Source organism: Ornithorhynchus anatinus, chromosome X5 (genome assembly GCF_004115215.2).
Source record: "Ornithorhynchus anatinus isolate Pmale09 chromosome X5, mOrnAna1.pri.v4, whole genome shotgun sequence".
NCBI classification, from domain to species: Eukaryota; Metazoa; Chordata; class Mammalia; order Monotremata; family Ornithorhynchidae; genus Ornithorhynchus; species Ornithorhynchus anatinus.
Genome location: NC_041753.1, coordinates 5,214,628 through 5,236,301, shown reverse-complemented (window position 1 = coordinate 5,236,301; position 21,674 = coordinate 5,214,628). Strand labels below are relative to the sequence as shown.

The window sequence follows — 21,674 nt, the reverse complement described above, 5'->3', positions numbered from 1 at the left end:
TCTCTCCCCTCCATCTGTATCTCTCCCTATCTCTCCTTGCCCATCTCTCTCCCCCTTATCTGCATCTCTCTCCCTGTCTCCCCCATAAACATCTCTCCCTCTCTCTCTTTCTCTCTTTGTCCCTCTCCTTCCCTGCTTCTCCCTCTCTCCCTGTCTGTCCTTCTCTCCCCCCCCCCTCCCTCGCATCTCTCTCCCTGCCTGCCCCGTCTCCCCCACCTGCATCTCTCCCCCTTGTCTCCCCCATCTCTGTCTGTCTCTGTCTCCCTCCCCTCCCTCTCCCAGAGATGCGGGAGGGCAGGCGTCGCCTCTTTGTGCTTGTGGCATCTTTCAGGCGGAGAGTGGTGGGGTGTGAAGGGGGAGGGGGATCAGGGGAAGGAAGGTCTGGGGGTGGGGGACGAAGAAGCGGGGGGTTGGGGGGAGGGAAAAATGGAAAGAAGTCGACCGGCGAGAGATTTGGTTCCATCTGAAAGCTGTCGGGCCAAATCAAAGGCTCCGCTTTGAACCGGGCGGAGGAAGGGCGGGGGGGGTGGGGAGTGGGGAGGGGGGGTTTAATCAGCTCTTCATCTCTTAAACCGAGGAAGACAGCGACCCCCGCCCCCCACCCCCTTCCTCTTTCCATCAGGCACCCAGCGACACATTCAAATAATAATACTAATAATAACTGGCATTCGTTAGGCGCTTGCTCTGGGCCGGGCCCTGTAGTAAGCGCCGGGGTGGGTTCAAGCAGATCGGGTCGGGCCCGGTCCCTGTCCCACCTGGGGCTCAGAGTCTTCATCCCCACTGGACAGAGGAGGGAACGGAAGCGCAGGGAAATCAAATGACCCGTCCAAGGTCACCCAGCAGACAAGCGGAGGAGCTGGGATTAGAACCCAAGACCTTCGGCCTCCCGGGCCCGGGCTCCAGCCACCAGGCCACACTGCTTCTCATCCACGCTCGTCCACTCTCGCACACGACTCCGTGCACAAACACACCCGCGTCCCGTGGAAAACGAGGGGAGAGCCGTTCCTGGGGCGCTCTACGCACCCTCCCATGTACCCTCCGCGAGCTACAGAGAAGCAGCGTGGCCTAGTGGATAGAGCGCGGGCCGGGGAGTCAGAGGATCTGGGTTCTAATCCCGGCTCCGCTGCTTGTCTGCTGGGTGACCTTGGGCCAGTCACTTCACTTTCTCTGGGCCTCAGTTGCCTCATTTGTAAAATGGGGATTAAGACTGTTGAGAACCAGGGGGGACAGGGGTTGCGTCTGGCCCGATTTGCTGGTATCTGCCCCGGTGCTTAGTACATAATAAGTGCTTAACAAACTATTCCTTCCTAATATTATTATTATTATCCACAGTTCCTATTTTTATAGCTGTCCCGCTAACCAGGTGGGTGGCCAGCCCAGTGGTCCTGAGTACCCCCTTCCCCCTCCCCCTTTTTTTAATGGTATTTGTTAAACGCTCCCCACGTGCCGGGAACTGCACTAAGCGCCGGGACAGGTACGAGCTAATCGGGTTGGACGCAGTCCACCTCCCACCCGGGGCTCGCAATCTTAACCCCCCCGTTACGCGTTTGAAGGAACTGAGGCCCCAGAGAAGTGAAGTGACTTGCCCAAGGTCCCACAGCCGACACGTGGGGGAGCCGGGGTTAGAACCAAGGTCCTTCCGCTGCCCGGCCCGGGGCTCTAACCACCAGGCCACGCCGCCTCTCCTTCTGGCTCCCAGGCCCCAGCCCAGCACCTCTGGCGGTGCCGCTCAGAAAGGTCTCTCTGCGGTCTAGCTTCCATCCCTCCTGCTGCAGGGGGAGCAGGGGGAGAGAGGGAGGAGAAATCAGAATCGCCTAATCCCGGCTCCGCCGCAAGTCTGCTGTGTGACCTCGGACGAGTCGCTTCACTCCTCTCTTCCCTCAGAAGCAGCGCGGCTCAGTGGGAAGAGGCCGGGCTTGGGAGTCAGAGGTCACGGGTTCGAATCCCCGCTCTGCCGCTTGACAGCTGTGTGACTGTGGGCAAGTCACTTCACTTCGCTGGGCCTCAGTGACCTCACCTGGAAAATGGGGATGAACTACGAGCCTCACGTGGGACGACCTAATAATAATAATAATAATAATGTTGGTATTTGTTAAGCGCTTACTATGTGCCGAGCACCGTTCTAAGCGCTGGGGTAGACATAGGGGAATCGGGTTGTCCCACGTAGGGCTCACGGTCTTGATCCCCATTTTACAGATGAGGGAACTGAGGCACAGAGAAGTTAAGTGACTCGCCCACAGTCACACAGCCGACAAGTGGCAGAGCTGGGATTCGAACTCATGAGCCCTGACTCCAAAGCCCGTGCTCTTTCCACCGAGCCACGCTTGATGACCCCGTATCTCCCCCAGCGCTTAGAACGGTGCTCTGCACCCAGTAAGCGCTTAACAGATACCAACATTATGATCACTGTTAAAATGGGGAAGAAGACCGTGAGCCCCATGCGGGACGGGGACGGCGTCCGATCCGATTAGCCCGTATCTTCCCCAGCGCTTAGAACAGTGTCTGGCACGTTGGAAGCGTTTAACAGATATCATTTTAAAAAGAAACAACACCCCGGTTCAGAGCGGCCGCTGCAAAGCGGCCTTGCCCTGCCCGGGGGGCCGGGCCGGGCAGGCAGGTAGGCGCCTCTGCCAGCCGGGCACCGAGGGGCCGGCCTGTGCCAGGGGCGTTGGGCCACGTAGGGGCCCGTGTGACTGGCCTGGACGCCCTTATCCCCAAACCCCCACTCGGCCCCGCTAGCCTTAATGGCTACAGTGCGTGAATTCTTGGTCGTCCCGGGGTGACGGGAGGGAGGCCCGGAGGACTGGGGAGGCTGGGGCCGGGGACCGGGAGGCAGGGCCCGGAGGAGGCTTGCAGGTCGCCCCTCCTCTCAGAAATCCCAAACTTCCCGACCCTCGGTTCCTTCCCCGGATTGAGGGCGGTGCGGCGAGCGTTGGGGGAAACTGAGGTAGGGGGCGGATATCATGGAGCCGGTTGGCGAGGGCGGAAGGGTGAGGGACACTCTCGGAAGGTGGAGGTCCACCCTCTGCCTCCCTCCTCCTTCTCCCCCTCTTCCATCATTCTTTCAGTGGTGTCTATTTGAGCGCTTACTATGCGCAGAGGCACTGTACTAAGCGCCTTGGAATGGACAAATCGGCAACAGATAGAGACGGTCCCCGCCCGTTGACGGGCTCGCGGTCTAATCGACGGGCTTACAGTTCCATCGATCCAGTGTATATCTCCAGCGTCTGATCCGAAGAGATTCCTGGGGCGGAGGAAGCGGCGTGGCCTAGCGGCTGGAGCCCGGGCCTGGGAGTCCGAAGGACGCGGGTTCTAATAATAATAATGTTGGTATTTGTTAAGCGCTTACTATGTGCCGAGCACTGTTCTAAGCGCCGGGGGAGATACGGGGGCATCGGGTCGTCCCACGTGAGGCTCACGGTTATCCCCATTTTCCAGATGAGGTCACTGAGGCCCAGAGAAGCGAAGTGACTCGCCCAGCAGTCACCCGGCTGCCAAGGGGCAGAGCCGCGATTCTCACCCAGGACCTCTGACTCCAGGCTCTCTTCCACGGGGTTCGAATCCCGGCTCTCCGCCACTCGTCCCGTCACTTCTCCGGCCTCGCGGTGACCTCATCTGGAAAACGGGGATGAAGAGTGCGACTGCGACCCACCCGATCAGCTTGTCTCTACCCCGGCGCTCAGTACGGTGCCTGGCACGTAGTAGGCGCTTCGGAAAGACCATAAAGAAAACAAAAAAGAGTACGCGTGGAGAGATAAAGTCGTCCTGGGTGCTTGGGGGAGACGCCGTCCACTGGGAATGGCACCTGTGGGGGCGTTAAGTTGGTGGCAGGCCCCTGGGTTTTCAGTAGCGGTGATGGTTCGCCAGAAACCATCCGCATCCTCTACCTCTGAACAACAGAAGTCGAAAGGACGTTCCGCGCTCTCGAGGAGCGGCGTGGCTCAGTGGCAAGAGCCCGGGCCGGGGAGTCAGAGGTCACGGGTTCGACTCCCGGCTCTGCCGCCTGTCAGCTGCGTGACTGCGGGCAAGTGACTGAGCCACGCCGCTACGGACGAAGACCGTGAGCCCCGGGTGGGACAACCCCGTTACCTCGTGTCTTAGAACGGTGCTCGGCACATAGCCAGGCGCCTCGCCCAAATGCTATCGTTGTCGTCATTATGAATACCAACCCCCAAAAAATTGCCACGGGGAGAAACGAACGGCCGGCGTGGGGGTGGGAGAGCCGGCGGAGTGGAAGAGCAGCAGCGCGGCTCGGTGGAAAGAGCCCGGGCTTGGGAGTCAGAGGTCGTGGGTTCGTATCCCGGCTCTGCCGCTGTCAGCTGTGCGGCGAGTCACTTCTCTAGGCCTTCAGTTCCCTCCTCTGTAAATGGGGACTTAACTTGGGAGCCTCACGTGGACGACCTGATGACCCGTATCTCCCCCAGCGCTTAGAACGGTGCCCCGCACGTAGTAAGCGCTTAACAGATTACCGACATTATCATTAAGAAGCGGGGTTGCCTCACCCCCAACCCGTCGGTCTCCCCCAGCAGGCCAGACCCGCTTCCGCCGAGAGCCTGAAGACCAGACGGTGGTGGCCGGGCAGCGAGTGGAGCTGCCCTGCGTGCTGCTCAACTACTCGGGCATCGTGCAGTGGACCAAAGATGGCCTGGCTCTGGGCATGGGGCAGGGCCTCAAAGGTGAGTGGTCACTCCCACCCTCCCCTCGCCCCCGGGGGAGCCTTTCTGGGGGGTCGGGGGAGTCTCCTCACTCGTTCCCTCGCTCGTATGGAGAAGCAGCCTGGCTCGGTGGAAAGAGCCCGGCCTTTGGGAGTCCGAGGTTCGTGGGTTCGGAATCCCGGCTCTGCCCCTGGACCGTGGGCGAGTCGCTTCGCTTCTCTGGGCCTCAGTGACCTCCTCTGGAAAATGGGGGTGAGGACTGGGAGGCTCACGTGGGACAACCTGCTTACCGTGCACCTCCCCCGGCGCTTAGAAGAGGGCTCTGCACATAGTAAGCGCTTAACAAATACCACCATTATTACTATTTATTAAGTGCTTACCCTGTGCAGAGCACTTTACTCAGCGCTCAGAACAGGGCTCTGCACATAGCAAGCACTTAATAAAAACCGACATTATTATTATTAATTATCAAGTGCTTACTCCGTGCAGAGCACTTTACTCGGCGCTCAGAACAGGGTTCTGCACAGAGTAAGCGCTTAACAAATTCCGACATTATTATTATTTATCAAATGCTTACTCCGCGCAGAGCACTTTACTCAGCGCTCAGAACAGGGCTCTGCACGGAGTAAGCGCTTAACGAATACCGACATTATTATTATTTATCAAGTGCTTACTCCGCGCAGAGCACTTTACTCCGCGCTCAGAACAGGGCTCTGCACAGAGTAAGCGCTTAACGAATACCGACATTATTATTATTTATTAAGTGCTTACTCCGTGCAGAGCACTTTACTCGGGGCTCTGCACAGAGTAAGCGCTTAACAAATACCAACATTATTATTATTATTGTTTATTAAGTGCTTACTCCGTGCAGAGCACTTTACTCAGCGCTTGGCAAAGTACAGTTCAACCATAAAAAGTGACGATCCCTGGCCGCAAAGAGCTCGTGGTCTAGAAATAGGGATTAAAAAACGGGACCCCCATGTGGTTCAGTCTGATTAGCCTGTATCCACCCCAGCGCTTGACACAGTGCTCAGCACATAGTAAGCGCTTAACAAATACCATCATTATTATTATTATTGGGGGGGGGGAGGCCGACATCGGTATAAATAAATAAAATTACAGATCTGTACGGAAGTGGGGCGGGCGGGGGGGGGGGGGGAAGAGCCAAGGGAGCGATTCAGGGCGACGCAGACGGGAGGGGAAGGTGAGGAAAAGGGGGGCTTAGTCTGGGAAGGCCTCATGGAGGAGACGGGCCTTCAGTAATAATAAAAATGTTGGTATCTGTTAAGCGCTTACTATGTGCAGAGCCCTGTTCTAAGCGCTGGGGGAGATACAGGGTCATCGGGTCGTCCCACGTGAGGCTCACAGTGAATCCCCATTTTACAGAGGAGGAAACTGAGGCACCGAGAAGTGACTCGCCCACAGTCACCCAGCTGACAAGTGGCAGAGCCGGGATTCGAACCCATGGCCTCGGACTCCCGAGCCCGAGCTCTTTCCGCTGAGCCACGGTGCTTCGGTAGGACTTTGAATGGGGGTGGAGTCACTGTCTGGCAGAATTGACGGAAGACAGAGGTGGATTCTCGGGAATAATAATAATAACAGTGACGACGTCGGTATTCGTTAAGCGCTTACTATGTGCAGAGCACCGTTCTAAGCGCTGGGGGAGATACAGGCTCATCGGGTTGTCCCACGTGGGGCTCACAGTCTTCATCCCCATTTTACAGATGGGGTAACTGAGGCCCAGAGAAGTGAAGCGACTGGCCCACAGTCGCACAGCTGACAAGTGGCGGACCCGGGATTCGAACCCATGATCTCCGACTCCCAACCCCGGGCTCTTTCCGCTGAGCCACGTTGAAGCAGCACGGCGTAAACGCATAGAGCCCGGGCCTGGGAGTCAGAAGGCCGTGGGTTCTAATCCCGCCCCCGCCACTTGTCCGCTGCGTGGCTTTGGGCAAGTCACTTTACGTCTCGGGGCCCCGGGGCCCTCGTCTGCCCAACGGGGATTGAGCCGGTCAAGCCCCACGTGGGACCGGGGACTGCGTCCACACCGATTTCCCCGTAGCCATTCGTTCCTTCATTCACCCGGATTTATCAAGCGCTCGCTGTGCGCAAAGCACTGGGCCCTGAGCGCCTGGTGAAAGTGCCGGGTGGCTCAGCGGGAAGAGGATCAGAGGTCGTGGGTTCTAATCCCGGCTCCGCCGCTTGTCGGCTGTGTGACTCTGGGCCAGTCGCTTCGCCTTTCTGTGCCTCAGTTCCCTCATCTGGAAAATGGGGACGAAGGACTGGGAGCCCCCACCCCAGCGCTTTTAGAACGGTGGTCGGCCCACGACGGTATGCCGGCTTAACAAATACCATCATCACTGCTACGATGCAGCCGTAAACGGTGCGTTGGGTCCAGCGCCCGGCACGTGGTAGGCGCTTCTAACCAGTTCCGCGATTGTTGAGCGTGATCAGAAGAGGAAAGGAGGGCCGAGTCAGGGAGGACCGGAGTATCGGCGGGGCCCCGTCTCAGCCACGCGGAGCTGGGCCGGCGCTCGGCCCCTCCGCCGCGGCGCCCCCCCGGGCCCTCCGGTCTCAGCCGTTCGGCCCCGCGCCGACCCTTCCTCCGTCCCCGCCTCCAGCCTGGCCGCGGGACCGGATCGTGGGCCCGGCGGACGCCGGCCAGTACAACCTGGAGATCGAGGACGCCGACCTGTCGGACGACGCCATCTACGAATGCCAGGCCACCGAGGCCGCCCTGCGCTCCCGCAGCGCCAAGCTCACCGTCCTCAGTGAGACGCCCCCCCACCCCCTTCCCGCCCCCACCCCGCCTCCAGGGACCACCCCGGGACCTCCCCAACCTGCCCCGCCGCCCCCGGCCGCCCCCGACCCGCCGGGACCGGGAGGAGGCGGAGATGAGACCGACGACCTCCCTCGACCTCCCCCCCCCCCCCGGGGGGCTCCGCTCCCCGTGCCCTCCGCCCTCCCTCCTCGTGCCCCCACTTCCCCCCCCTTCCCCCCCCACCCTGTATCCCCAACTCCCACTCCATCCCCCCACCTTGGGCTCCAACCCCTATCCCCGCGGCCTAGTGGATACAGCCCAGGCCCGGGAGTCAGAAGGAACTGAGCCCTACTCCTCCCCTTGTCTGCTGCGTGACCTTGGGCGAGTCACCTTGCTTCTCTCGACCTCGCTTCCCTCCTCTGTAAAATGGGGATCAAGCCCGCGTCCGGCCCGATGATCTCGGGGCTCGGGACAGTGGCCGGCACATAGTGAGCGCTGAACAGACACCATCTTCATCTTACCCTTTCTCTTCTCCTCGCTCTGGGTCGCCGACCCCTGCCCTTTTCCCCCGGCACCCCCAGCTCTGTCCCCCCCCCACCCCACCCAGGGGACGCCCCCGGCTCCGGCAGATCCCGGCGGAGACCCTCCGGCCCGGCCCCGGCCGGAGAGACGGGCGAGGGGGTCTCCCCGGGCCGGGGCGGGGCCGCGGCTCTGACCCCCGCCTCCCTCCGGCCTCCCCCAGTCCCCCCCCGAGGACCCCGAGATCGAGGGGGGCCCGGAGCTCCTGCTGCGGGCCGGCACCCCGTTCAACCTGACCTGCCGAGCCCCCAGCGCCAAGCCGGCCGCCACCATCGACTGGCTCCGGGACGGGACCCTGCAAGAGGACGGGGTGGCCAGCACGGTGAGGACCCGCCACCCTCGTGGGGACCCTCTCCGCCGGCTTCTCCGGATCCCTTCCAACCGCTCCCCTCACCTCTCCGCAGGAGTTCCTCCCCGACGGCAAGCGGGAGACCACCGTCAGTCACCTCCTCATCAACCCCACCGACCTGGACATCGGCCGCGTCTACACGTGCCGTAGCACCAACGCGGCCGTGCCCGCCGGCAAGGAGATCTCCGTGAAGCTCAACGTGCACCGTGAGCCGACCGGGGGGCGGGAGGCGGCCGGGGGGCCGGGCGCCACCCCCGAGGAGTGACCGTACCCTAGGGGGACCCGGCCCGGTTGGCAGCTGCTCTCGTCGACGGGGTTTGACCATCAATAACAACGATGCATTTGTCGAGCGCTCACTGTGTGCCAAGCACCGTCCCGAGCGCTGGGGTAGATGCGAGGTCATCGGGCTGTCCCACGCGGGGCTCGCCGTCTTGACCCCCATTTCACAGATGAGGTCACTGAGGCTCAGAAAAGTCGAGCGGATCGCCCAGAGTCACACACACGACAAGTGGCGCAGCCGGGATTAGAACCCACGACCTCCGACTCCCAAGCCCGGACTCTTTCCACTAAGCCCCGCGTTAGGCGCTTACTATGTGCCGGGCACTGTTCTAAGCGCTGGGGTGGAGACGAGGTCATCAGGTTGGACCCGATCCCTGTCCCGAGTGGGGCTCACTCTTCATTCCCATTTGACAGATGGGGTCGCCGAGGCCCAGGGAAGCGGAGCGACCAGACAAGTGGCGGAGCCAGGATTAGAACCCACGTCCTCTGCCTCCCGAGCCCGGGCTCTTTCCACTAGGCCACACTGCTCCTTATGTTTTGGGGGGCCAGACGGCTGTGGGGGCCAGACCGAGAGCTGGATCAGGAGAGATCTGGGGTGAGGGCGGGGGGGATCTTCTTAAGTCAGTCAGCCCTATTTACTGAGCGCCTCCTGGGTGCAGAGCACCGGACTAAGCGCCGGCGAGTGGACGGCACAAGACTGGGAAGCTCGTTGGGGGCAGGGAATGTGTCTGTTGTTTTTCCTGTCCTCTCCCAAGCGCTTTGCGCACAGTAAGCGCTCAATAAGTACCATCGGATGACTACTGCATAGACACATTCCCTGCTTCCTGACCACAACGGGCCTTACAGTCCAGAGGGGGGAACGGTCCACTCCACGCTGGACCCCCAGGACAGAGGAGCGGGTGTTAATACTAATGTTGGTATTCGTTGAGCGCTCACTGTGTGCCGAGCACCGTTCTAAGCGCTGGGGGAGACACGGGGGAATCAGGCTGTCCCACGTGGGGCTCCCGGTCTTCATCCCCATTTGACAGATGAGGTCACTGAGGCACCGAGAAGTGAAGTGACTTGCCCAAAGTCACACAGCTGACAAGTGGCCGAGCCGGGATTCGAACCCATGTCGGGGGGGGGGGGCAGGGCGAGGCCAGACAGAGGAGAGCCCCCCTCTCCTCTTAGTACAGTGCCTGGCGTCTAGTACGCGCTTAACCGATAGCGTCGTTATCATCATTCTTATTATTACCGGCGTGGCTTAGCGGAAAGAGCCCGGGCTCGGGAGTCAGAGGTCATGGTTCTAATCCCGGCTCCGCCACTGATCGGCCGGGTGACTCTGGGCCAGTCACTCGACTTTAGAGAAGCAGCGCGGCTCAGTGAAAAGAGCCCGGGCTTGGGAGTCCGAGGTCATGGATTCGAATCCCCGCTCTGCCACTTGGCAGCTGGGTGGGCAAGTCGCTTCACTACTCTGGGCCTCAGTGAGCTCATCTGGAAAATGGGGATGAAGACTGGGAAGCCCCACGTGGGCCACCTGATGACCCCGCATCTCCCCCTGCGCTTAGAACGGTGCTCTGCACCTAGTAAGCGCTTAACAGATACTAACATTATTATTGTTATTCTCTGGGCCTCAGTTCCCTCATCTGGAAAATGGGGATGAATTCTGTGGGCCCCACGTGGGGCGACCCGATGACCTTCTATCTCCCCCAGCGCTCAGAACAGGGCTTGGCACCTAGTAAGCGCTTAACCATGCCGTGCTTATTACGGGCTCATTTAAGATTGTGAGGCCCACGCGGGACAGGGCCTGTGTCCAACCCGACTGGCTTGTCTCCACCCCAGCGCTTAGTACAGTGACGGGCACATAGTAAGCGCTTAGTAAATAGCCCCAGCACCAACCCAACCGTCCACACGCTGCACCAGCGACCCGTGAGGCGGCACTGCCCCCCTGTGGTTGTGCCAGGAATCGGCCAGTTAGAGGTGTGACGCCCCGCCCCCCGCCCCCCCCCCCCCCAAGATCTTTTACTGTGCTAAGCGTTGGAGCAGCTTCAAGCTCATCAGGCTGGACAGAGTCCCTGTCCCCCATGGCGTTCCCGGCTTTAGTCCCCGTTATTCGGATGAGGCCCGGAGAAGGGATGTGACTCGCCCAAGGTCACACAGCGGTCAAATGGCAGAGGTGGGATTAGAACCCAGGTCCTCCTGACCGCCAGGGTCTTTCCGCTGGGCCACACTGCTTCGCCCGCGAAGCCAACCCACCCGTCCCCTCCTGGTTGGGGGTGGGGGGGGGTCTCTATAGAGAAGCAGCGTGGGTCAGCGGAAAGAGCCCGGGCTTGGGAGTCAGAGGTCATGGGTGCGAATCCCGACTCTGCCCCTTGTCAGCTGTGCGACTGTGGGCGAGTCGCTTCACTTCTCTGGGCCTCAGCGACCTCATCTGTAAAATGGGGGTTAGGTGTGAGCCTCACGTGGACAACCCGATGACCCTGGATCTCCCCCAGCTCTTAGAACGGTGCTCTGCACGTAGTAAGCGCTTAACAAATACCGACATGAATTAATTGCTGACCTTGCTGACCCCCTCCCTCCTCCCGTGCCCGCAGATCCGCCCACCGTCACCCTGTCCATCCAGCCGCAGACCGTGCAGGAGGGAGAGAGAGTCCTCTTCACCTGCCAGGCCAACGCCAACCCTGAGATCAAGGGGTACAGGTGAGGCCGGGGGGCTGGGGGCTGGGGGTGGGAGGAATTTAGAGGGAAGGGGGTAGGAGGAGGGCTGGAAGAATCAGAGAGGCAGGGACAGGGCTGGCAGAATCACGGGGGGGCAGGAGCTGGGTCTGGCAGAATCAGGGGGACGGGAACAGAGTCTGCCATCTGTCAGAATTGGGGGGGGGGCAGGGCAGGATCTGGGTCTGAGTGTCCAGCAGAATCGGGGGGGGGGCAGGGTCTGGGTGTTCAGCAGGATCTGGGGGACAAGAGCAGGATCTGGGTCTGGCACAGTCGGGGGCCAAGAACAGGGTTGCGATCCATCAGAACTGGGGGAGCAGGAGCAGGGTCTGGGGTCCGGCAGAACTGGGGAACGAGAGCAGGGTCTGGGCGGGTCTGTAAAGAAATTAGGGGGACAGGAGCAGGGTCTTGGTGTTGGTGTCCAGCAGAATCTGGGGAGCAGGAGCAGGGTCTGAGTGTCCGGCAGAATCGGGGGGCAGGAGCAGGGTCTGGGGTCTGTCAGATGCAGGGGGGCAGGAGCAGGGTGTGAGTGTCCAGCAGAGTCGGGGCGGAAGGAGCAGGGTCTGAGTGTCCGGCAGAATCGGGGGGCAGGAGGAGCGGGGTCTGGGGTCTGTCAGAATCAGGGGGACAGGAGCAGGGTGTGAGTGCCCGGCAGAATCGGGGGGGCGGGAGCAGGGTCTAGGGTCTGGCAGAATCAGGGGGACAAGAGCAGGGTCTGAGTGTCCGGCAGAATCGGGGGACCGGAGCAGGTTCTGGGGTCTGTCAGATGCAGGGGGGCGGGAGCAGGGTCTGGGGCCCGTCAGAATCGGGGGGAGGCGGGAGCGGGATCCCGGGCCCGGCAGGGACGGGGGTCCCCAGCCGGTGGTTTCGCGTGTGCAGGTGGGCCAAGGGGGGGCTGCTGATTGAGGAGGCCCGGGAGAGCCGCTATGAGACCCACGTGGACTACTCCTTTTTCACGGAGCCCGTGTCCTGCGAAGTCCACAATGACGTGGGCAGCACTAACGTCAGCACCCTGGTGGATGTGCACTGTGAGTGACCGGGGGGGCCGGGGGTGGGGGAGGACCCGGGGCGGGGGGCAAGAGGCGATGGGGTCGGTGGGCCCTGATGGGGTAAGAGCGTGGGTGGACGTGTGTGTGATCTGGCGGTTGTGCAAAACCCAACCTTCTAGGGGAGGATTCCAACTCGACACCCGACCGCACTGATGTCCCTATCTGTACTTTATTTATTTCTATTAACCTCTGCCTCTCCCCCCACCTCTAGACTCTAAGCTCCTTGTGGGCAGGGATTGGGTCTGTTCACTGTCCTCTCCCAAGCGTGTAGTACAGTGCTCTGCGCGCAGTGAGCGCCCGATAAAGACGACGGAACGGATGAATGAGGGTCTGAACAAATCCGTCGATCGGCGGCGTTTATCGAGCTGAGCGCTGAGCGCTTGGGAAAGTACGATACCACGATAAACGGTGACATTCCCTGTCCACGGCGAGCTTACGGTCTGGGCGGGCGGAGGGGGGGACAGTAATACAAATAAATAAAATTACGGCCGTGTACGTAAGTGCTGTGGGGCTGGGAACGCCGTACCGAGCGCTCGGGAGAGTCCATTACAGCAGAGTTCGTAGGCTCGATCCCTGCCCGCGATAGCCCGTGATTGGACTGTAAGCCCGTCAGTGGCAGGATCGTCTCTATCTGTTGCCGAATTGTACATTCCAAGTGCTTAGTACAGTGCTCTGCGCCTAGTAAGCGCTCAATAAATACTGTTGAATGAATGAATGCTCTGCACATGGTAAGCGCTCAATAAATATTATTGAATGAATGAATGAATAGGCAACCCCCTTCTCCTGACTCCCCTTTGCCCAGTGAGGGGAAGCGAGGGGGACTTCTCACCGCCCTTTGACCCTGACTCGTGTATCCCAAGCGCTTAGTACAGTGCTTTGCGCCCAGTAAACGCTCGATAAAGACGATTGAATTGATTTGATTGAACCATCCCCTCCGCCCGCCGCCTCCTGGCCGCAGTCGCCCCCCGGATCGTGGTGGACCCCAAGCCCACGACCACGGACATCGGCTCGGACGTGACCCTGACTTGCGTTTGGGCCGGGAACCCACCCCTCACCCTGACCTGGACGAAGAAAGACTCTAACATGGTAGGTGGAGGAGGGGAGGGAGGGGAGGGCCTCCCCGGGGGTCCCAGGCCAGAGTGGAGGGAGTCGGGGGGGGGGGGTCTCCGGCTGCTGCAGGACGCCCCCCGACAGAGGATATCCGGTGGACTCCCAGGTCCTCAGTAATGGCAACCAGCTGCACCTGAAGGCCGTGAGCCAGACGGACGCCGGCGTCTACACCTGCCGAGCCATCGTCCCGCGCATCGGCGTGGCCGAGAGGGAGGTGCCTCTGTTCGTCAACGGTCAGTGGGGACCCCCGGACGGAGGGAGGCTGGGCTGGGGAGGGGGTGGAGGTGACCCCCCCCCGGACGCCCCCGACGCCCCCCGGATCTTCCCAACCTGTAGGCCCTCCCATCATCTCCAGCGAGGCCGTCCAGTTCGCCGTGAGGGGCGACGGGGGCAAGGTGAACTGTTTCATCGGCAGCACCCCGCCACCGTGACCGCATCGTGAGTCACTGGGCGAGGGGCTTCATGGGGAGGCCCGGGGGGGGGCTTGGGGAAGGGGTCCAGGGGTCGTGGGGGAGGGGCGGAGGGACGTGGTAAAGTGGGCCGTTTCCAGCGGCAGCGTGGCGGAGTGCCTGGACCCCCGCCTTGGGTGTCAGGGGGTCACGGGTTCTGTTCCCTGCTCCACCACTTGCCAGCTGTGTGACCTTGGGCGAGTCACTTCGCTTCTCTGGGCCTCAGTTCCCTCATCTGTCAAATGGGGATGAGACCGGGAGCCCCAAGTGGGGCAAGAACTGTGCCCAACCCGATTCGTCTGTCTCCACCCCCGTGCTTAGTACGGTGCCTGGCACAGAGTTAAGCGCTTAACAAATACCCTAATCATCCTTATCGTCGTCACGCCGCCCCCTGACCGCATTGTGAGTCCGGGGGAAGGGACACGGGGGTCGTGGAGGGGAGGCACAGGTGGGGGGACGTGAGGGAGAGGAGGAGGGTGACCTTAGGCAAGTCGCTTCACTTCTCTGTGCCTCCGTTGCCTCATCTGGAAAATGGGAATCAAGATTGTGAGCCCTATGTGGGACAGGGACTGTGTCCAACCCGATTTGCTTGTCTCCACCCCAGCGCTTAGTACAGTGCCTGGCCCATAGTAAGCACTTAACAAATACCGTAATTATTATTAAGACTGTGAGCCCCACGTGGGACAACCTGATCTACCCCAGCGCTTAGAACAGTGCTTGGGGTATAAAGTGGACTGTTCCTTGTCAGCATGCCCCACACCCCGACGCATTGAGAGGTCGGGGGGGGGCGGTGGCCAAACGTCCAAGCCTTCCTCGGTTTCCCCCTCCCCCCCCATCGTCCCTGACCCCTCCCGTCTTGGAGGCGATTGCAGAGCATCCCCCCCACAGACACAAAAATTCCTCCTCCATAATCTCCCAGCCCCGTTCCCCCCCTTCCCTCCTCTTCCCGCGTCTCCCTCCTCTTTCCTCTCCCTTCCCCAGCCATGAATTATTCCCAGGCCCACTGGGAGCCAAACCGCTCATCATCTTTAACGGCCATCTGGTTAACTCCAGGGCTGCCCGGGGACGGCCGATTACCGCTGGCCAGAGCCTCCAACTCCTGGGGGGCCGGGGGGATTCCTCCACCGCGAGTGCCACCCCCAGGGGAGTCGTGAAAATAAAAAGAATAATGATAACGATGGCATTTGTTAAGCGCTTACTAGGTGTCAGGCACCGTCCTGAGCCCTGGGATAGAGACAAGGTAATCGGGTTGTCCCACGCGGGGCTCCCAGTCTTCATCCCCGTTTTACAGATGAGGGAACTGAGGCACAGAAAAGGGAATGACTCGCCCAAGAACAAGTGGCGGAGCCGGGATTAGAACCCATGACCTCCGATTCCCAAGGCTGGGCTCTTTCCAGTCGTGGGCAGGAGGGGATTAGGGGGGGAGGAAAGGAGTGGAGAAGGGCAGGGGGAAATGGGGAGGGGGCATGGAAGAGGGAGGGGAAGAGGATGGGGGAGGATAGAACAGCGCTTAGAACAATGCTTGGGCACATAGTAAGTGCTTAGCGAATACCAGTATTGTTATTATAGAGGGGGTCGTGGGAGGAAAGGAGTGGAGAGGGGCAGGGGGAAATGGGGAAGGGGAGTGGGAAGGGACGATGGTGCAAAGGGGGTGGGCAGAGAGGGCACAGCTTCACCTTGCCGCGACCTCGGGAGGCCCCGGAGGCCCGGGGCACCAGACGACACGAGACGCTAAGCGACTGAGTCTGGGGTGGAGCGGCCCGCGGGCAGCCGGGAGGAAGCCGGGAGGAACCGGAAGGCTCTCCGGGGAGTGGCGGGACCCGGCATTCAGCCCGGCCTGTGCCCTCGCGGGGGTGGCCCCGACAGGCGTGGGCGTGGAAGGAGAACTTCCTGGAGACGGGCACGCTGGAGCGCTACACGGTGGAGCGGACCAACCTGGGCAGCGGGGTCCTGTCCACCCTGACCATCCACAACGTGGCCGAGGTCGACTTCCAGACCCACTACAACTGCACCGCCTGGAACAGCTTCGGGCCCGGCACCGCCATCATCCAGCTGCAGGAGAGAGGTGCCCGCGGGGGCCGGGGCAGATCCGCCGGTGGATGCCAGGGCCGCGCCCCGCCGACCCCCTCAGCCTCATGCCCGTCTCTACCTTCCCGACCTCCAGACCCAAGTGGACCCCTCTTTCCTGTCCCCCGGGATTCCCCACGCTCTCCAGACCCAACTGGACCCCTCTCTCCCGCCCCAGTGCCCCCCAACACCCTTCACACCCAACGGCGGGCCTCTCCCCTGCCCCTAGATCTCCCCCCGACACCCTCCAGGTTGACCATACCCCTCTCTCCTTCTCCATCTCCCAGTGGCCTCACCTCCACCTTCCGCGCTGACCACCCTCTCCTCTGCCCCGCTCCGGACACAACCGCTCTCTCCAGTCTCCAGTGCTTCCATCCCAACTCTCATCCCCGAACCCCCTCCTCCCCCACCCTTTTCCCACCCCACCCGCCGGGCCTAACCGTTCGTCTCACCCCCTGCATCCCCCTCCCCATCCCCAGCACTCCCACCTCCCCATCCCGAGAGCTCCTTCCCACCTCAGGGAATGACCCTCCCCACCGCCAGCGCCGCCCTCCCCTCCCCGCTCCCGCAGCGCTGGACCCCCGGCTGTCGGGACCCCACCGTGTCCGCTGACCCCTTCCTCCTCCCGCAGAGGTGCTGCCCGTGGGGGTCATCGCCGGGGCCACCATCGGGGCCGGGATCCTCCTCATCTTCTTCTTCGTCACCTTCGTCTTCTTCCTCTACCGGCGTCGGAAAGGCAGTGAGCGTGGGCATCGGGCAACCCCGGGGGGACCCCTCCCCGCCGTCCTCCAGCACCTCCGGGCCCCGAGCCTCCCCCCTCAGCTCGCCGTGGGCAGGGAACGTGTCTGTCGCCTGTTCTGGTGGACTCGCCCAAGCGTTCAGCCCAGTGCTCAGCACACAATAAGCGCTCAGTACGCGGTCGAGCACAGTTCTAAGCACTGGGGTAGTTACATGGTAATCGGGTCGGACACGGTTCCTGCCCCACATAGGGTCAAACCCTTAACCCCCATTTTACAGAGGTGCGTTTTACAGATGCACAGAGTCAATCGACTTGCCCAAGGTCACACAGCGAAGTGGCGGAGTGGGGATTAGAACGGAGGTCCTTCTGACTCCCAGACCCGTGCTCTATCCACTAGGCCACCCTGCTTCTTGTGTCAAACGCTGCTCTAAGTGCTGGGGTAGATAAGGTGGACACAATCCCTGTCTCGCGTGGAACTCGCGGTCTTAAATAGGAGGGAGAACAGGAGAACTGAGGCACAGAGAGGTTAAGGGTCTTGCCCCAGGTCACTCAGCAAGCCATCGGCAGAACCGGGGCTAGAACGCTGGTCCTCCCGGGACCGGGCTCCTTCCACTAGGCCACACTGCTTCTCTAGGCCATGCTGCTTACCGAGCACTTACAATGGGCACTGAGCACTGTACTAAATGCTTGGGGGAGTACATTATAACAGAGTCGGTGGACACATTTCCTGCCCATAATGAGATTACATTCTAGCAGGCCCAGAGAGGTTGAGGGAGCTGGACGGGGGGCTCACCCGGCAGACCCGGAGGGAGCGGAAGCTGGACCCCGGGGCTGCCCGCCCCCGGCCCTCCCGCCCACGGACCCCGCTCCGCTCTCCCGCCAGGCCGCAAGGACGTGACGCTGAGGAAGCTGGACATCAAGGTGGAGACGGTCAACCGGGAGCCGCTGCCCCTGCACGCCGACCGCGAGGAGGACACGGCCAGCGTCTCCACGGCCACCCGCGTCATGAAGGCCATCTACTCGGTGAGCGCCTGGTCCCCACGGCCGGTCCCCAGCCTTCCGCCGCTCCCCCTGACCGGCGCCCCCCGAGCCCCCTCACTCCCCGGCCTCTCCTCCCCGACCCCGTCCCCCGACGCTCCCTGATTCCGCCCCCGGACCCTTGACCTCCCCTCCCTGCCCCTGACTCCACCCTCCCGTCCTTCCCGCGCCCCGCTGACTCAGTCATTTAAGGACGACGTGGACCTGAAGCAGGACCTGCGCTGCGACTCCATGGACCCCCGGGAGGAGTACGAGATGAAGGTGAGGAGGGTCGGGACCCCGGTGATGGATGAAAGGGATCGAGGAAGGGGGAGGCCTGAGCGGGCCCATCCCTCTCGCCCCCCTCTCTCCCTGCTTGGGTCACCCCCGGCGGCTACTACGACGTCCAGGTGTGAGGGGGCTGGTGGTGGGGGCGGGCTGGAGGAGGAGGAGCGAAAGGAGGTGGGGGGGGGGTCTCCTCGGCGAGCCCGTCCCGTTCCCCCCCGGCCCCGCAGGACCCCACCAACGGCTACTACAACGTGCGGGCCCACGAAGACCGTCCCGCGTCCCGCTCGGTCCTGTACCCCGACTACCGGACGGCCGGTCCGGCCCGCTACGACCCCCGGCCCTCCTCCCGCCTGTCCCACGCCAGCGGCTACGCCCAGCTCAGCTCCTACGGCCGCGGGCCGGGCGCCGAGTACGGCCCCGAGCAGGCCCCGCCGGGGCCCGCGCCGCCCGCCCCGGTGGCCCCGGGGGACACGGCCAGCCAGCTCTCCTACGAGAACTACGAGAAGTTCGCCCCCCACGCCTTCCCCGCCGCCCCCGGCTACCCGGCCTACCGGCTGGGCTACCCGCAGCCCGCCGGCCTGGAGCGGGCCCCCTACGAACCCTACGACCCCCTGGGCAAGTACGCGACGGCCACGCGCTTCTCGTACACGTCGCAGCACTCGGACTACGGCCAGCGTTTCCAGCAGCAGCGGATGCAGACTCACGTGTGAGGGAGGGGTCCCCCGGCTCCCCCTGCCCTCCGTCTCTGCAGGGCAGAAGATGGGGCGGGGAGAGACGGGGGGGGTGGGGAGGGGACGGGGTGGGGGGCTTTCGACCCATCCCTGATATTCAGGGACCTTCCCGTTTCCCCCGTTCTACCTTCCCCTCCGTCCCCCGGTGATTTTCTATCCCGCCGGCCGGCCCGGGGATGGAGTGAGATGGGCGGCCTCCGTCCGAGGGACCGTGCGAGGGGGTAGGCCGGGGCTGTGTGGACGATGCCCCGATCTGCCTCCCACCTCTCCCCACTTTTTCTCTCTTTCACGCTCCCCTCCCCGGGGATGTGGCCGAAGCGGTGGGGCCGGAGCGGTGGGGGCCCGGGGAGCAGAGGACGTACAACGGGAGTCGGGGGGAGGGGGGGGGTCTTCACCGCCCCAACTCCGGGATCCCAGACCGATGTCCCCCCCCGGGCTTCCGACTTCAACGGCCGTCCGGGTCAGCGAGGGCCCACGGTTCATTCGATCGGATTTATCGAGCGCTTGCGGTGCGCGAAGCACTGTTGGCTTCGAGAGTCAACTGGGTGAGGGCGCGGGGGGCAGGCGGTGTCCCCCTTGGTTTCCAAGGCTGTCCTTGGCTCTCCTGCTCCTCATTTACCTCCCATCCTCTCCCTCTTCCAGTTTCTCCCTCTCCCGGGGTCCCGGGTGGAGCTGAGAGACCGGAGGAAGCTTGCTCAGGGGTCGGGACTCCTGGATACTTTGCTCGGATTTGGGGGGGTGAGAAGAGGTGGGAGTCCCTTATGGCCTGTGGGACCAACTCCAGGGGGCTTCCCCAGCCCCCTGCCCCGCACCCCGCTGTTGAGGGTTGGGGAGGGGGTTTGAGCGGGACGGGCGGAAGCTACCCACGGCTTCCTTTTTCCTTGTCGCTTTTAAAATAAGAAAAACCAACAACCTCACGAGACTTTTTAAAGGAGAAAAGAGGTACCCCCGTCCAGCGACCCCCCCAAATCTAGGGCACCCGGAGGAAAGGGAAGCAGGCAGCCGAGGGGCGGGGGCTCCCGAAGGAGGCCAGAGCAGCTCGCCCGGGTCCAACCCCCCATGCACTTTGGAGAACATTTTGATTCCCACGGTGACCCCCCCTCCCAAGCCCCCCACCCTGCTTCCCGGCCAGCCCCCCTTGGTGGGATTTCACTTCATTCGAAGGGATGTGGGTTTTTTCGGGGGGGGCGGGGACGACCACATTTCGGAGTCCTTTTTTTCATTTTTTACGACGATTTTCGGGCACCATGTGATGGACCAATCCTCCTTCTGCTTTTTGTGCCTTGAACCTCAATCGGTGTTGATTTCATCGTGGCACGTGAGGGCCTGAGATGGGAGAGGGGGTACGGGAGTGAAAGTGGGAGGGGGCTGGTGGATGCCCGAGTCTCAGGGACGGGTGAGGGTCGGAAGAGGAAACCAGGGAGGGAAGCTGGGGTGGGCTAGGTCGGAAGGAGGGATGGGATTCATTTTGGGGTCCCCATCCACCCTCCTTTACCCCCCAAAATCTAATCTTTCCAGAGAGCTCACCTTTTCTTCGGCTCTTCTGCCCTCTCCTCAGCTGACCAAAGAGAACGGAGGGGTGGGGGTGGGTGAATTCTACAGCCCCAGGAAACTGCTTTCTCCCACCCGCTTTTATAATAAGCATAATAATAACGGTGGTATTTGCTAAGCGCTTACAATGTGCCGAGCACTGGACGGATACAGTTGAAGCGGATGACACGCAGCCCCTGCCCTCCGCGACCCACAGGCAGAGGAAGAGGGAGCACAAGCATCTTATCCCCGTTTTTACAGATGAGGGAACGGAGGCCCAGCGAAATCAAGGGACTTGGCCAAGGTCACAGAGCAGGCAAGCGGCAGAAGCGGCATTAGAACCCAGAGCCCCCGCCTCTTTCCATTTTGGCCGCCGTTTTTCCCTCAGATTCCGTTTTCTGGGACCCCGACACCACCCCACGTCCCCACCCTCCTCCAGCCGAGAGTCCAAGTGGGTGTGGGGATTTCGTCGAGCAGCGGGGGTCTCCGCTCGGGCTTCAGAGGTCACCGGGGACGGCTTCGATCCCATCCGAGGCCCCGGCGGGTAGCAGAACCCGCACCCACGGCCTCAACCAAAGTTGGGGGGTAGGCCCGCGGGGGACCCCCTCTTACAATTCAATCCAGTCTCACTGTTGTGTCGCGCCTTCGTGTGTGTGAGGGGAGGAAGGGGAGTCGGGGAGAGGGGGCCACGGGAGAATCCGTTTCTGGGGACGGTCAGGAGTCCAGAGGAGGGACAAGATGGCAGCCGAGGGGGTGGGGGTTGGCTGGCGGAGCGGCGTTACCTCAGAGGCCTCCGCTCCTCGCACACGCTGGGGCCATCTTGAATTTGCTGTGTCTTTCCACCCCCTCAGTGGCCATCTTGAACCCCACCCCCACCCCCAGTTTTGGTGGCCATCTTGAATTGCCCCTCTCCTCTCCCTGCGAGGTGGCCATCTTGATCGGGCCCTCACTCGCCCCCCTACTCCCCGATCTTAAGTGGGTAGACAATCCTCCGGCACCTCGAGAAACAGGAACAAGGGCAACAGAAGGACTGAGGTTCTCCTGGAGTCCCCACCTCCGTCTTGCCTAGAGCTCCCTGGGGAGATCCGCTGACCAAATAGGGAGGGCGTTTTAGGCCTCGGGGCAGACTGGACTTTCTGACCCTTGGGGAGAATTTGGATCCCATTCGACGGTGGGGGACGGGAACATGAGGGAAGGGGGCGGGAGGTTCCAAGTCCATTTATTTTTGCAAAAAAGACATTCATCGCCCACTCCCCACATTGCCTGTGGTTCCCCCAGATCCCCCATTAAACGGGGGCTCGCCGTCCTCGACAGCGCCTTCAGGCCTTTGGCTGGGATTGGTTCCCCCCCCTTCATTGGCTAGAATTACTGGGGTGG

General features: G+C 62.0%; 1 protein-coding gene across 1 annotated transcript in view; it reads left to right on the top strand.

Moving 5' to 3' along the window:
• KIRREL1 (kirre like nephrin family adhesion molecule 1) overlaps positions 1-18,792 on the top strand; it is a 52,290-nt gene extending 33,498 nt beyond the window's left edge. Inside the window, exons 2-15 of the mRNA XM_039910878.1 lie at positions 4,527-4,676; positions 7,277-7,426; positions 8,160-8,317; positions 8,400-8,550; positions 11,197-11,302; positions 12,197-12,345; positions 13,325-13,452; positions 13,583-13,709; positions 13,813-13,904; positions 15,792-15,990; positions 16,624-16,731; positions 17,615-17,754; positions 17,953-18,030; positions 18,264-18,792. Of these exons, the coding sequence (XP_039766812.1) occupies positions 4,527-4,676; positions 7,277-7,426; positions 8,160-8,317; positions 8,400-8,550; positions 11,197-11,302; positions 12,197-12,345; positions 13,325-13,452; positions 13,583-13,709; positions 13,813-13,904; positions 15,792-15,990; positions 16,624-16,731; positions 17,615-17,754; positions 17,953-18,030; positions 18,264-18,746 (2,219 nt within the window). The 3' untranslated portion in view covers positions 18,747-18,792. The remainder of the gene's footprint in view (positions 1-4,526; positions 4,677-7,276; positions 7,427-8,159; positions 8,318-8,399; positions 8,551-11,196; positions 11,303-12,196; positions 12,346-13,324; positions 13,453-13,582; positions 13,710-13,812; positions 13,905-15,791; positions 15,991-16,623; positions 16,732-17,614; positions 17,755-17,952; positions 18,031-18,263) is intronic.
• The last annotated feature ends 2,882 nt before the right edge of the window (positions 18,793-21,674 follow it).